The sequence below is a fragment of the Zerene cesonia genome, chromosome 26, assembly GCF_012273895.1.
Source record: "Zerene cesonia ecotype Mississippi chromosome 26, Zerene_cesonia_1.1, whole genome shotgun sequence".
NCBI lineage: Eukaryota > Metazoa > Arthropoda > Insecta > Lepidoptera > Pieridae > Zerene > Zerene cesonia.
The window spans coordinates 2,681,836-2,696,496 of NC_052127.1; the positions used below are offsets into that span (position 1 = coordinate 2,681,836).

At 31.7% G+C, this 14,661-nt stretch overlaps 4 protein-coding genes across 4 annotated transcripts; 2 read left to right on the forward strand and 2 right to left on the reverse strand.

Moving 5' to 3' along the window:
• Positions 1-199: 199 nt before the first annotated feature.
• LOC119836909 (40S ribosomal protein S12) lies at positions 200-2,800 on the forward strand. The gene is made up of 6 exons (XM_038362362.1): positions 200-256; positions 391-428; positions 636-770; positions 1,398-1,500; positions 2,202-2,303; positions 2,700-2,800. Exons 2-6 carry the CDS (start codon positions 412-414, stop codon positions 2,760-2,762), a joined length of 420 nt encoding a protein of 139 aa, XP_038218290.1. The 5' UTR covers positions 200-256; positions 391-411; the 3' UTR covers positions 2,763-2,800.
• On the reverse strand, positions 2,708-5,563 carry LOC119836907 (zinc finger MYND domain-containing protein 10). The gene is made up of 10 exons (XM_038362360.1): positions 5,460-5,563; positions 5,242-5,350; positions 4,971-5,084; positions 4,742-4,881; positions 4,541-4,663; positions 4,285-4,439; positions 4,066-4,217; positions 3,814-3,975; positions 3,492-3,730; positions 2,708-2,898 (listed from the first exon to the last, which is right to left on the reverse strand). The coding sequence occupies exons 1-10, from the start codon at positions 5,561-5,563 to the stop codon at positions 2,829-2,831; spliced, it is 1,368 nt and encodes a 455-aa protein (XP_038218288.1). The 3' UTR covers positions 2,708-2,828.
• A 301-nt stretch (positions 5,564-5,864) lies between these two features.
• Positions 5,865-9,547, forward strand: LOC119836938 (60S ribosomal protein L7). Its single transcript, XM_038362410.1, has 7 exons — positions 5,865-5,955; positions 6,590-6,734; positions 7,276-7,395; positions 7,715-7,804; positions 8,178-8,321; positions 8,758-8,907; positions 9,387-9,547. The coding sequence occupies exons 2-7, from the start codon at positions 6,594-6,596 to the stop codon at positions 9,525-9,527; spliced, it is 786 nt and encodes a 261-aa protein (XP_038218338.1). The 5' UTR covers positions 5,865-5,955; positions 6,590-6,593; the 3' UTR covers positions 9,528-9,547.
• Positions 9,548-10,412: 865 nt separating this feature from the next.
• On the reverse strand, positions 10,413-13,267 carry LOC119837164. Its single transcript, XM_038362686.1, has 2 exons — positions 11,075-13,267; positions 10,413-10,586 (listed from the first exon to the last, which is right to left on the reverse strand). Exons 1-2 carry the CDS (start codon positions 13,175-13,177, stop codon positions 10,413-10,415), a joined length of 2,277 nt encoding a protein of 758 aa, XP_038218614.1. The 5' UTR covers positions 13,178-13,267.
• Positions 13,268-14,661: the final 1,394 nt, after the last annotated feature.

Genomic DNA, 14,661 nt, shown 5'->3' on the forward strand with positions numbered 1-14,661 from the left:
ACTTTCAAAATAATAAAATTAAATACAGTAAACTCAAAATTAGCAGAAATTTATAGACACATGTCTAAAATGAATTTATTTTTAAATAAACCGCGAAACGATCCCATGAAATAACCGCTAGTTTTGTGCCAGCTTTCTCACCATAGACAATTTTCGTACAATTTATTTAATGGTAATCACAGAAATGGGAATTGTCATGTGTCAATTTCTAATGTTTACAAAAAATGGCAACCCCAGTCTTTTTCCGGTGCGCAAGGTAAAGTGTCAAAGTGATAATTGTGAATTTTTCTGAATCAAAGAATATTTATTCAATCTTTCTGCAATTAGTGCTTTCTATAAGTGATTGATTACGTTACAAGCTCATACAATGTGTTTTATTTTATATTTCAGGCAATATAAGTACATAAAACCATGGCTGATGTCGATGTGTAAGTGTTGTTTTTATTAGTACATTACTTGTTAAATATGTATTAAGTAATTAAACAACGTCATTTATCTATGAATCAACTAATAAACGATTTATTTTCTCAAATTCTTGACGCCAAGCCATTCAGAAATATTTGATAAACAAATCGTCATAACCTCAAGTTTCGCATGTTTCTTTCTAATAATTTTTTTTTTATTTTTATTAACAGTGAAGTACCAAGCAACCCCGTCCTGAGCGGTGGTGCTATGGATGTGAACACAGCTCTCCAAGAAGTATTAAAGACAGCCCTCATTCACGGTGGTCTCGTACATGGGCTCCATGAAGCCGCCAAAGCTCTCGACAAGTATGTTTTCCATTATACTTAATTAAGTCTTTAAATAAAGTATATATTTAAATATTTTACTACTTATACCATTGATATATGTGATATTATTATAAGAAAAATTAACAGTATAGGTTAGCAAGTTTATTTACCTAGATAATTGAAATGTAAATGCAACCTTATATAAATTATGAAAATTAGCCACTATTAGCATATAGATTTTTGTATGGCTATGGAGCTCAAACAAATATTCACTAAATTCGCATCTGTTCTAGGTGAGAATCTAGTGGAAATGTCAGCCATGTGTTTCATGGTTGTCTCCATCCATAGCCAATAATGACGCACACACATAGTACCACATTTCTATGAATATCTAGGTTGTGGCCTCCCAAGTGTGCTACAAATTTTATAACATTGTTCCTAGTTGTCACTTATTTCAAATTTAACATCAAACAGAGTTCTATCAAACAATGAAATCGATATAACATTTCCTTCTATACATTTGTGACCCATATACTAAAAGCAGCATTGTCTAAAAATCAGTAGGTACTCTCATAATATAATGACTGAAGACCTTGCAAACTTCCTGTCACAATGTTTTGTTTCATTGAAATTTATTCTAACTAACTTGCCATCTTATTTATGTAGGAGACAAGCTGTACTCTGTGTTTTGGCTGAGAACTGCGATGAGGATGCATACAAGAAATTGGTACAGGCCCTCTGCAATGAGCACCAGATCCCACTTGTAAAGGTGATTATTGTATTCTTGTATTATATCATACAATTTAAAAATAGCTTTACTAAAAAAAGGTTTCAAAAGTAGTTCTCACATATCTTCTATTAAAAATGTACACCTAGATTGAAACAAATACACATCAATTAATTTTCTTTTTGTTTTTAATCACAAGAGTGGTAATTTTTCAATATTTAAGTTCATTTCATGTTGCTCTACACGAGTCACTCTATGCCCTGTGGTGAGAGAGATTTATAAGAGCATATATTAAATTGTGTGCCCCTATGGTGACTCGCACCATGCTGAGTCAACTTTCCTAGCATCCATACATATGAAATGGACAAGAATTGTTAATTTACATAAACAAGAGATTAGGATCTCTACAGTTTGTAGAAAAAATAATCATAGGTGATGATGGTATCTATTTTGATGAGTTAATTTGTCTTTTTAAAAAGTTAAATGTCTAAAAAATATTCTGGAATCATAATAGCAATTCAATCTATTATTACAGTCTATTATAACTAAAATGTAGTTTGCAGTTATGCTTTGTATTGTAACAAAGAGATACTGAATTTTTGTAAAGAAATAAAATTTAATGTGTATTTATGTGGGACTAGGGCATCGAGAGCTTTTTATTTTTGAAATCTAAAACTCTCAAAAGGATAAACTTGACTAATTTATAGCGAACTAGTATAAAGTTAGTATTCAATTCTGTTCAGGTTGACAACAACAAGAAGCTCGGTGAATGGGCGGGATTATGCAAAATCGACAAAGATGGCAAAGCGAGAAAAATTGTCGGATGCTCTTGTGTGGTAATCAAAGTAAGTACATAAACACATACCGATTTATTTAATGCAGCAATATAATAATGCAATTTATATACAATTTAATTAAATGAATTCATATCTACTTGTATTTTAATGTGAGATGCGCTATGCACGAACACAGGTGGTTCTCTATGGGCTATCGGTGCTAAATAGCGGCGCTATAGTAACGGGGCGCCCCTATGGTGTCCAGTGTATATATAACACACGGACTACCTTCTTATCGCTCTTACATTTAAAACGAGTAACGATTTTGTATATTATTCATAGGAGTCTTTGCATTCAATTGATACAAAACATTACAAATAATAAATAGGTTGATTGTTGGTTCATTATGGTTTTTTTACAGCGAATAGAAAAGTTAGTGATTACTCATTTTATTCTCTTTTTCAGGACTTCGGTGAAGAAACTCCCGCGTTAGATGTGCTTAAGGACTACTTGAAGTCTTCAAGCTAATCTTTAGGTGTAATGATTTAAATAAAATCCCAAAAAAATATCTATTTGTTTTATTTAATAAAAAAGCTACATGCAAAGTTTCGAGAATTGATCACACAGCTCTTTATGTTTTGGCCACTGTTGGACTTGGCACTCTCTGAAATTTAAAAAATACAAGTTGTACCCTATTTAGACTGAATAATTTACCTAGTTGTAATGAATCTGTGGTTTGAAATTAAACTTTAGCAACTATTCAAGTGCAGGTGTGCACATACTGTACTAATTTCTGAAAATTTTCAAATATCTTCGTCAAACACAGCTTAGTTTTGGTTTCGCTTTAGGTAACGTAAAGCGTAAAATGAAAGTTCGGTCCGGTCGGACATAATTAGTATTTCCTACAATTTATAAACTGAATTGAATTGCCCAACGTTGCTAAGCTTATATAAAGTGTATAATCTATGTATGTTGCTAAGCGTAATACTGCTCGATCAATTCGCCTCATATTTTTTAACGTTTTTGTTAGGGCACAAGGAAGGTTCTTATAAAAAGAAAAAATGTACCACGGGTGAAACCAGGGCAGGCCGCTATTTCATTATATATTTTAGGAAAAATCAATTTTACCCGTGAACATAATCATGAGTTTTAAACTATCCCCTGTTAAGACGCAAAAGGACGTGTGTCTGTATCATTACTTAAATGTTGCCATTCACTAATCACAAAATTACCAAATGTGTTGAATAATTTTTATACCTGCCACAATACCATTCAGTCTTGCATCGAGAGCATTTCTTGCTCGCTTTATCACCGCATTTAGCACACTTTGCTCCACCACCATCTAGAGCGAGAGCAGCATCGCTTGTATAAGATTCTAAGAGTTTCTTAGCCATATTTTTTGTTTCCTCAGATCCATCCATACGGAAATGATCCAATTGAGATTTGGCAATAGATTTGGTACGTTTATGCACTTGTTTCATGTACGCATCTTTTATCTGATAGAAGAAAATGTGAATATTGTAGATATGTCAAAAAATATCATATTATCGAGAAATAATTGGATTTTAAAATATATTACCTGTGGAACGACTTCAATTAAAGTACAACCTGGGTTCTTTACACCGTTAGAACGATTATGGAGGCTGGAGTAATCTCCTACAGCTAGCCTACATAAAAACATCTTAAGTTCTCCTAACGGCAGCACTTGGTCCAACATAGTATCGGATATCTTCGCTTGCAGCTAAATTTCAAGTTAAAATATATCTCGTGATTACTAAAGTAAGTGTATAGGTAAACATGAGAAAAAAATATGGCTTAAAAATTAAATTACAGAACAAAAAGCAGCACGCCGACACTCATCGATTGTGTAATGATGCTGAAGACGAGGTTCCAAAAGTAGTTGACGTAGACACAACCAAAGCTGGGCCTCGCTTCGATGCATTTGCGATAAATCTTCCGAAGATGGTTTGGACCAACGACCAACTAAAAATGTAATATGTTAAGATAATGTCACATTTATTTTGCAATTTGTTGGTAAAATAATACTTACAATGAAACATTTGCACGTCCCCAGAATCACCAACTTTCTTCCAAGGTTGCAAATTTATCAAGTGACAGAGTATCGATGGGACATCGTACGTTTTGTATAAGTTTGTCGATATGGATGGACCAACTCCTGCTACTTCCATATGTTCAGCCAAATAACTAGTCCAAATATAACAATGTTCAATCATTTAAATTCAAATATCATAAAGCAGTCGTCAGTAAATAGTGAAACATTATTTTCTTTTAAAAATAAACGTTACCGAACAATGGAAATACATCTCATGCTGATATCAAATTGCAGATCGCGTCGTTGTCTCTCCAGCTCTTCAGCTGCTGTCTCAGCCTCCATTTCTTTAGCAGTTTGTGGTTTTAAGTAACCATTGCTATGTTAATATAAAAACTTATTAATAACCTGCTGTATTGCCTCATAACATTTGGTTTTAATAGATAAAATTACATACTTAACAAGAGCAATAAGCGCAGTGAGTTGGTCGACAGCGTAATGTAATAAGTCTATTACGACTTCTGAAATACATTGTGCCCCATCTTCATGGAAAAGTACAGTTTCTAGCAACCCAACAGCAGCTGCTTCATGATACAACTGAAATAATTAATTTTAAATATAGACAAATATGTCATATTAAGCAAAAACAAAAAATACAAAAATCAAAATCACATCAATAAACCTACCACCATATAAATACCAAAAGTATTTTCAGGAGCCGGTTCCATTTTCATTATCTGTGGATATACTTTCGTCCGCCAAACTTGAATACAGATTGCCTCCTGTACTAAAACGGGTAGCTAGAAGATAAAGAAATTTTTACAAAAAAACATTGTAACACTATATGTTAAAGACAAGTTACAACTATATCAATCAAAAAGATATCGCTACAGTAGAAGGAGTTACTACTACTAGGGATTTCCAATTCCACGATCATTAACATAACTTTAAAAATACCTTTCCATGAGAAATTAACGTCTCCTTAGTTAATTCCTCTTGCATAGACGAAGCTTCTAGGACGGCTTGTTGGTTTAATTTTTGCAATCGGATATGCCAATCTAGCCATCTGAAATGAATATTATAATAGTGGGAACCATCACTTACGTGCAAATTTCAGTTACGTATTTTATATTTACGTTTTAATATAACATACGAATAGTTACAACATTACATACGATTGATTGCCAATGCTTTCTATGCGCCATGGTTCTATACTTTGGACAAATAAGTCCAATTCACCAACTTCAAGAGCGCTTATCTGTGGATCTTTTTCAACCATTTCTTTTATTAAATTTGAATGGTACAGTAACGACTTATAAAATTAATACACCTCGGTTCAAGAAATATACTTTAATTCATAAAATACTTGTTATCTCTATGGAAACGTTTTTTCAATATGTGTAAGTATTTGTTTTTCCAACCAAATATACATAAACATGGGTAATGTTATAATAAAACTGGAGAAAGTATTTTATCTCTTTTGTGTGTTAACTTTTCACGAAATTGGCAAATTGAATAAAAATAGTCGCATTTTCGAAAAATATTTTTTTTCTGTGATATTTATATACTTTGCCATACCCAAAAATAAAAATGGCGAATACCGGAAATCTTTGTTCTCTGTCGTTCTTTTTAGATTTTGACACACGTGCCGCGTGGAGTTTTGCCCCGCAGGTGCTTAAATTTTATTTTAAATACTATAAATATAGTGTAAATTTGTTGATTTATTATTGTTTTATATGAAAATATTTAAATTGTTTCATAAGAAATGTAATTTTTGTGGAAAGTGTTAGTTTCAATAGTGGTTACCGTAGTGGAGATACCAATGGATGCGTGATCAATTCTGCTTTAGTCACAATTTTTGACTTGTTTTTGGTTGTTATGGCATCAGCATTTAAGAATTTTGTCTTTTTCTATTTCTTCACATTTATGATATTCATTTTCTCTGTATTTACACCAGCTATAACCTAAAAACATGCGGGGCGATGTTACTGATATTGTTTACTTATATCTATTCTTATTTGTCGTCTTAATTGAATGCAATTAACTCCTTGAAGCACTTGTTCGCAACATAAAAGTTTCTAAATAAACTTCTTACCAAATTATTTTACAAATATATTGACAACAACATAACCTCTACTTTTCTCACATTCAATTCAAAAGTCATAAATTGATGTCCATTCAATCTGCCTCTTTGAACTTCGTAAACAAGATTACCATGATTAATGGTTTTGCCGCATAGTTCCATATTGAGCAGATCTACCCCGCCACAGCCTCAGTGTTAACCTGTACCTTTTAATATTTTCAGCACAATGGTCGCGACTACAGACAAGAAACCCGCTGAGAAGAAGGTGGTGAAGGGTAAAGAGGACAGCAAGAAGCTGCCTGCAGTCCCTGAGTCAGTCCTCAAGCACCGTAAGCGAAGGGAAGCACTTAAAACCCGCAGACTTCAGGTAAACTATATGCTTATGTTTTTTTAACATACAAGGACTATTGGATCACATGAAACCTGGTGCATATAACATCTAATGAATAGTAGGGATGTCTTAATTCAAATTTGTTTATTATAGACACTTCCTATGGTGTAAATGTTGTATTTGTATGTTATGTTCAATGGTGTTATTATTATGCAAGTCCAACCAAGCTGGTCGGTCTTTTGATAACAACTAAATAAGGTTATTTGTTTTAAATGTTAATTATAAAGATATTTCATGAAATAAATTAAATAGTACAATTCTACTTATTATCCTTTATGAATGTGAAAATATTTGATTCTTAACGCTGTTATATTAATGTTACTCAAAACTTTTGAAGGAACCTTCAATATAAAATAATTAAAAATAACCAATTTATAAAATAAATGATGATTCCACATTTAAAGGCATAGTTCATCTGATAAAAGATGCTGTTATTTTAATTATCTGATTTAAAATAAATATAAATTTTGTAAATGTGTTCATGTAACAATTTTTCAAATTGTACAATGATTTCTAGGTGACCCTTAAAAGACGTTCAGCCGCCGTCAAGAAAAGGAAAGAAATCTTCAAGAGGGCAGAACAGTATGTCAAAGAATACAGAATTAAAGAGCGCGATGAGATCAGGCTAGCCAGACAAGTAAGTATCTGTGAAATATATATTAATTAAATATGTAACACTATTTTAAGTAAATCTACGTCAAATAAACAAAAGATAATGAAAGCTCATATAATTACAGTAAAGTATGTAAACAAACATATTGTTTTTCATTGATGAATATTTAACTCAGGTATCCTAGTTGTATAAATCTGATAGTCACTATTGCTATATATCCCATTACAAAAAAAATAAGTAATTTAATCCACTTGGATATGTAATAACTTTAAATCGATTTCATTTCTATGGATATTTGATATTTGTTTATATAGCTTTAGTAATTTATTATGTTCCTTTGTAGGCACGTAACCGCGGCAACTACTATGTTCCCGGTGAGGCTAAACTCGCCTTTGTCATCCGTATCCGTGGTATCAACCAGGTCTCGCCTAAGGTATGTAATGAAAAGTGTTCTATGTACTTTTTGTAATTTCGATTTATTTTAATTTCCCTAATCTTTGTATAAACTAATGAGGAAACAGCTTTCTGAATTGTTATATTATGTTTTAAACATTACTAGGGAAAATATTATACTTTAGTCACTAGAGCCATATATGAGCATGAGTATGGGTAAAAAAGAAAATGGAAATACATATTGGGAAGAAGATTTATATACTTACCAATAATTTATTCCATCATAATGGTCAGCCTCTTATCCGCTTACGCGAGGATAAGAGGCTTGTTTCCCCACATTGAAAACAAATGTAGGCTGATGATGGTGATGATAATTTTTCCATCACTTATTAACAATCATCTCTAATCACCAGGTACGCAAAGTCTTGCAGCTGTTCAGACTGCGCCAGATCAACAATGGTGTGTTTGTGAAGCTTAACAAGGCTACCGTCAACATGCTCAGGATCGCGGAGCCCTACATCACATGGGGCTACCCCAACCTGAAGAGTGTGCGGGAGGTAAGATTAAATGTGGATAGTTTTAGTTAACAATTTTTTTCCATACAAAGAAAGTAATGGTAATGTTCATCAATCTTATTTAAATGTCCTCAAATATTAATTCATAAATATTTTAATAGTGCATTTTATGATCCATAAACTTTATAAATTGACACTCATACCTTATCACTCTAATATGACCAATACTCATATTATATTATTTGAATGTATTGCATTGTAAAAATAAGCATATGAAAAAGCAAATTTAATTGAATGTATAACTAAATAGTTAATAATATATTGTATAACCTGGTAGTTTCTGATATTAGTATGTTTATCTTTAATTGTGTGTATCTTTAAGCATTATATTATAAAGAAGAAGAATATATGTATTTAGAAATGGGCATTTTGTTTTTTCCATTATATAAAATATTAATAAATAAAATAAAATTTCCAGTTGATCTACAAGCGCGGTTTCGCCAAAGTGAAGGGCCAACGTGTGGCCATCACATCCAACAAGATTATTGAGACCAAGCTTGGCAAGAGCAACATCATCTGTGTTGAGGATCTCATCCACGAGATCTTCACTGTTGGTGACAAGTTCAAGGTAAGAGAATAATTAAGATAGGTTCTAGGAAAAGAAAATTTGTTGCTGTCATACAATTATTAGTCAATTTTCACAATTCATATTGTAAGCAAGTATTTAAATTCTAGTCTATTTTATGATAGTTTCTTTTTTAGACAAGCAACACATTATTTTCTTGTCGTCTTAAATTATTTGCTCCAGTATAATTTTGTCAATCTTTAATCTTGTAATTAACATATTGCATAAAAAAAAAAAGTTTTTTAAATACTTTTGATGTTACTAAAAGTTGTTAATATCCTTCTATCAAACGTCGTTGTTAACACTCAAAACACTAATTTATCTAGAAAACAAGTATATTATGGTTTATTGCGCATTTTTTAAATATTCAATTTTTTCAATTTTCAAAAAAAAAGAACAATATTGTCACAAGTTATATAAAACCTTTAAGCAAATAGTAGCCAACATATCGAGATATTACTAACCTATTTCTATAATTCTAGTACGCGAGCAACTTCCTGTGGCCATTCAAGCTAAACAACCCAACTGGAGGCTGGCGCAAGAAGACTATCCATTATGTGGACGGAGGTGACTTCGGAAACCGCGAGGATAAGATCAACGAGTTGCTTAGGAGGATGGTTTAAATATATATAGATATACATTTTTTCTGCGTTTTATTTTATACAATTCCCCAGTGTAATCGGTAGACTATAATATATAAGGATGGAAGGACTGGAGTAAAAACAAAAATAAAATATAGCTTACTAGATGGCCCATGCAAAGAATCCAAATTCGCCATTATTTTTCCCTAGGTATTGCACTATTTTATTTTTTCCAATAATAATATAATAGGTGCTTATGGTATAGCATCGAAACCGTAACAGGCAAACTCACATTTATAGTATTAGTAAGGATTTGAAATAATGCAAGGATTGTGTCCATTACTTTTCCTTTAAACTTTTTTTATGTCACAGTCCGCAATGGAGCTGGTGGGACGCCTGATGGTAAGCGCTACCACCGCCCATGAACATTTGTGGAGGCGTAAATTCGATTACAGACCATACGCCTCTACAAATGGATTGCCGACTTTAAATTGGGAAGGGATTAAGAAAGGATTGGCGAGAGGAATAAAGGAAAGGACTGGTAAGGGGAAGGAAAAGGATATGGGCCTCCGGCTCCCCCACTCACCGAACGAAACAGCAGAATGCTATTTCATGCCGGTCTTCTGTGGGGGTGTGGTACTTCCCCGGTGCGAGCTGGCCCAATTCGTGCGGAAGCGTGCTCGACTACCACATACAGTCAAACTACCGATAGACTGCCTGGGTTCGATTCTAGACGCGTCCACAAAAAATGTCTTCGTCGGGTAGGACACAGAATGCTGAACACCTACTCGTCCATTAAGATTTGTGAAAGTGAAACAGATGCATATCATCTGCCCCTCTCTCTTATTAAGGTTGCTAAAAGGTAACCTAAGTCTTGTCACATTACGTAGTAATCAACATTAATATTATAAAGAGGAAACCTTTGTGTTAAGCTACATTTTTACCTCGGGCGAAGCCGGGGCGATCTTCTAGTGAAAAATAAAACACGTGAGAAATTGGTAAATTTGCTATTATGTTTCTTTGAAAAGTATGATGTAAATCGAAAAATTCTTCAGCAGCGTTTCTTTTCATTAGACAGTCCTTAACAGCTCTCTGTAAAGTCTGGAAAAAGAAAAGTTTATTTAGAACTTTGAATTATTTAATTGAGAAAAAGGCAGCATGATTCTCTATCTATCTTTCGGACATACATATAATACATAACTGTCCTACTAGTAATATTTAAATGCGATGTATGTGTGTATGTGTGTGTTTATTACTCTTTCACGCAAAAACTACTGAACCGATTGTAATGAAATTTGGTACTTACATAGCTGGACAATTGGAATAACACACAGGCAACTTTTTATCCCGATATTCCCACGGGATACGGATTTACGCGGGTGAAACAGCGGGGCGCAACTAGAAGTTTATAAAAATATACGCATCTTTTGAAGAGCAGTTTTAACTATTGTATTATTTTACGTGAGCTTCTATCTTCCGATCTAATGGGTAAATGATAATCAAAATGACATCACCATGTCAAGATTAATGCTACGGGACATACAATGACAAACTTTAAGAAACTTTCAATTAAAACAAAATAAACCAACCTCAACGACTGAGTATAAAGACCAGTTCACAACCATCTCTTGGGGTAAACCGACAAAACCATTAGAGAGCATTTGAGCCATAAAATTACGAATATCTAGCGCTACTTTTGCATGAGTACTGGATACTTTTAATACAGGTCGAGAAAAACCATCGTTTAATATTTCGATGTTAGCTTTTTCGTTGCTTATACTAAATTGGAGGGTAGTTTGAGATTTCAAAAAATCTTCACTTGAGATGAGTTCTTTTATATATTCACATTTTCTTTTATCAAAAATATCCTCCATATTACATGTGTTAAATATCTGCTTGTAATCACTAGGCAATTTCACATAAAACACCCACTCATTCCTAATTTTCATAGGATTTTTTGCAATACTAAATAAAGTACCAAAACGATTATCAACTGTTTCAAAAATTAAGTCTTTTAGTTCATTTCCATTCTTCTTCAAGTAAACATGTTTTGAAGTTTTTCTCCTTTGTATAAAGTATTCAGATGTTAGGGGTATATATTTTTCATGCAAACATGTCCATAGGTTTTGTTTTATATCTAAAACACCTGGTATTCTTGTAACAAGTTGTAAATTAATAAAAAACTTTTTCTTCAGGTCCAAATATTTAGTTCTCAATGCTACTACAATGTCAATTTTTTTAAGTTCTCCTTGAACCTTTACTGTAGTCGTTTTTAAAATATTTTCATCTGTTAGTAATGTTATATGTATTCTAAGGTCGCCAAATAAATTTGAAAGGATTTCTTTGAAGTTATGTTGAAGGTGTGAAGTTGTAATATTTATCAAGAAGTAATAAGAGTCTTTACGAAATATATCTTTGGGATCATCAGCATATATTAATACATTATCTATGTTTAGAATATCATGATAATCATCGAAAACAGTAACTTTATAATGGATTATAGTATCCATTAGATCTTGCTTATTTGACAGTGCTAAAGCAGTTACATGATTCTTTTCTTCATTAATTTCCTTAATGAGTTCTTCCATTTTATTAACTTCATGTAATATTCTTTCTAAGTAGTGTGTATTGTTTAATAAAAGTTCTGCTGAACAATATTCTTCATTGGTAACAGGCTTCAAATATGAAGATTCATCATCAATTGGAAATATGTAAATAAATTTTGTGTAGGTAGTACAAACTATTTGGTCGTTGCATTTCACAAAATCCTTAACTTGCTTTACAAATAATTGTCTAAAAGAAATATTGTTTTCATATATATCATCTGCTTTCCACATCACAGCACCATCGGAATATAACATAGAATCATTATTTTCTTGAAATTTATCTATACTGCTATTCATATGGACAATTCTATGTGACTTTTCTTTATTTAAATCTAATTTTATAATTGTACCAGATGAAAGGGCAATTAGCACTTGAGGATGGTTCCGATTCAAAATTTTGACATCAGCTATTTCAGTTGGACAAACATACAGTTTGATAAAAGTGACTTCATTATTATCCTGGTATGTAAATAAGCAACTGAACATTGTCATTTTGTCAAAGCTTATTATAATTAAATAATGGTCCTTCCAAGCACAATCTTGGCAATTAAACATTTCCTTTATAGTATCAAATTCCTGTAGAGAAAGTGCATGTAGGTAAAGTAGACATTCTTTATTGTCAAATTTATTTTTCAAAGGAATTTCTTGGTTTCTAGTTAGTTGAAAGTCTACCTTCATTCTGTATGAACATATATAACAAATTCCATTTTCCTGTTTGAGACATATCACATCACTGCCAATGTTTTTCATGGTTAATATATTTTGGTCTCTGGGAGAAAAAGAACTTTTGAGTCTTTTTGTAGCTGAATGTTTAAATTTTAAAGAGATTAAATGCACATTATTACTATAATCTAAGCAAAGAAGGTAGTTATCTATCAGCAAAGATTCTCTGATTTGAAACTCGGGAATTATGATTTTGGCTGCATCTTCGAAATTTAAATGTTCGTGAATAAAAATTTGGTATTTGTTCCATAAACATAACGTAGAATTGGATGCATTGTAAATTATATTCAAACTATCCGTCAATTTATGTCGATATTTAAAACACTTTTTGTTTACTTCTTCATCGTCACTTATATCAATCATTCTCAATCTCTATTTTATAGTGGAAATTTTAATTAATTTTTGTATTTATCAATTTGAATCAAAAAGAATACTTATAAAAAACTGAATAACCGCGGCTTTTTTTCAAATTTGGAATAAATGTAAATGTCATTTTTTCATAATTCAGATGTCACTGACATTTGACAGAATTGTTTAAAACTGCCATGTACATGTGTCGTTTGCAAATATTTTCCCTACATATGTATACCAACCAATGTCTTATCCAACTAGCTTTAATCGGTCTACAACACAGGCGAAGGGCGTTTGATATTATCATATAACTTTATTATATACACAAAAACCACTTCACTTGTTAATGAAGAATAAAAAATTCCGACCCAGAACTTCATTCATTTATATAGTTTTTGATATATTTGAATCGAAATCTCTGATTTCCATATCTCTGATATCAAACATGGTCATATGTCGATGAAAGATTAAATATAATATTGACTATTTTCAAATAACATGCTCCTCAGAGTACCAAGTTTATTATATTTGCCATTTGAAATATCTGGATTGTGATATAATTTATTTGATTCATATACATGTATGAAAATATATTTTAGTAAGTATGCAAAATCCATTATCCTGGACGATAAAGTAGATAGATGTTAATCAGGAAATTGAAATTTGGTGACATCACAAAAGCTTTTGTATGTCACAAAACTCTATTATTGAAATCAACTTCTACTGAAAGTAACTTATATAGTTCGTTGTAAAATTGTCCCCAAAATCAAACGACCATTTCATACTTTTCTTTTATTAAATCTGTTTTTTCATAACATACATATTTACACAAAACAGTTTTACAATAACTTAAAAGTTATGAATACAAAAATAAACGTTAAATTAACATTAAATTTTCATTAAATTCTTGGCACACGATTTCTGTAACAATACTGTTATATTTATAACGATTGTTAGATTTGAGGCATACATAATATAAGTTAAATTTTCACATAATTCCATGTCATATTTTTTATTTTTAATAGTGACTTACACAAAGATGAACTTATTAATTATTATTTGTGGTCGTACGGACTGACACTTTTTACAAACTGTTCAAAAAAATAACAAAAAATATTTTCATGTATAAATAATTGTTCGCCTTCCATATAAATTTAATTGTTTAATTTATTGAGTCAACCCAGATTTGGTTAAATAACTTGTTTTGGCTTTATGCGTCAACCCACTATTAAAAACGAAATTATTTGTTCGACCAAGAGTCTACGTAATATATTGAGGTAGGAAGTGCAATCATAATTACATATTTCAAAGGAAATACTTTGAATTAATTAAATGGGGTGCGAAAGTAAATTTTACCTTAATACTCTTTAAGTTAAAATTGTGAATGTCTTTAATTATTACAATAAATACATAATAAACACTTATCAATTGAAAATCTATTAAGACTCGCATTAAAAACTAATTGGCACACGTTCACAAAGAATCTAGCAAAACTA

What these genes read in the sequence shown, in the direction of transcription:
- LOC119836907 (XM_038362360.1), bottom strand. Translation starts at nt 5,563, where the DNA reads ATGGTTGAAAAAGATCCACAGATAAGCGCTCTTGAAGTTGGTGAATTG. An exon ending in CTTTTGGTATTTATATGGTG is followed by an intron (nt 4,882 to 4,970) that starts GTAGGTTTATTG and finishes TAATTATTTCAG; the next exon opens with TTGTATCATGAAGCAGCTGC. An exon ending in AGATGTATTTCCATTGTTCG is followed by an intron (nt 4,440 to 4,540) that starts GTAACGTTTATT and finishes TATTTGGACTAG; the next exon opens with TTATTTGGCTGAACATATGG.
- LOC119836909 (XM_038362362.1), top strand. An exon ending in GCCGCCAAAGCTCTCGACAA is followed by an intron (nt 771 to 1,397) that starts GTATGTTTTCCA and finishes TTATTTATGTAG; the next exon opens with GAGACAAGCTGTACTCTGTG. An exon ending in ACCAGATCCCACTTGTAAAG is followed by an intron (nt 1,501 to 2,201) that starts GTGATTATTGTA and finishes AATTCTGTTCAG; the next exon opens with GTTGACAACAACAAGAAGCT.
- LOC119836938 (XM_038362410.1), top strand. Translation starts at nt 6,594, where the DNA reads ATGGTCGCGACTACAGACAAGAAACCCGCTGAGAAGAAGGTGGTGAAG. An exon ending in TTAAAACCCGCAGACTTCAG is followed by an intron (nt 6,735 to 7,275) that starts GTAAACTATATG and finishes AATGATTTCTAG; the next exon opens with GTGACCCTTAAAAGACGTTC. An exon ending in AGATCAGGCTAGCCAGACAA is followed by an intron (nt 7,396 to 7,714) that starts GTAAGTATCTGT and finishes GTTCCTTTGTAG; the next exon opens with GCACGTAACCGCGGCAACTA.
- LOC119837164 (XM_038362686.1), bottom strand. Translation starts at nt 13,177, where the DNA reads ATGATTGATATAAGTGACGATGAAGAAGTAAACAAAAAGTGTTTTAAA. An exon ending in CTTTATACTCAGTCGTTGAG is followed by an intron (nt 10,587 to 11,074) that starts GTTGGTTTATTT and finishes TTCTTTTTCCAG; the next exon opens with ACTTTACAGAGAGCTGTTAA.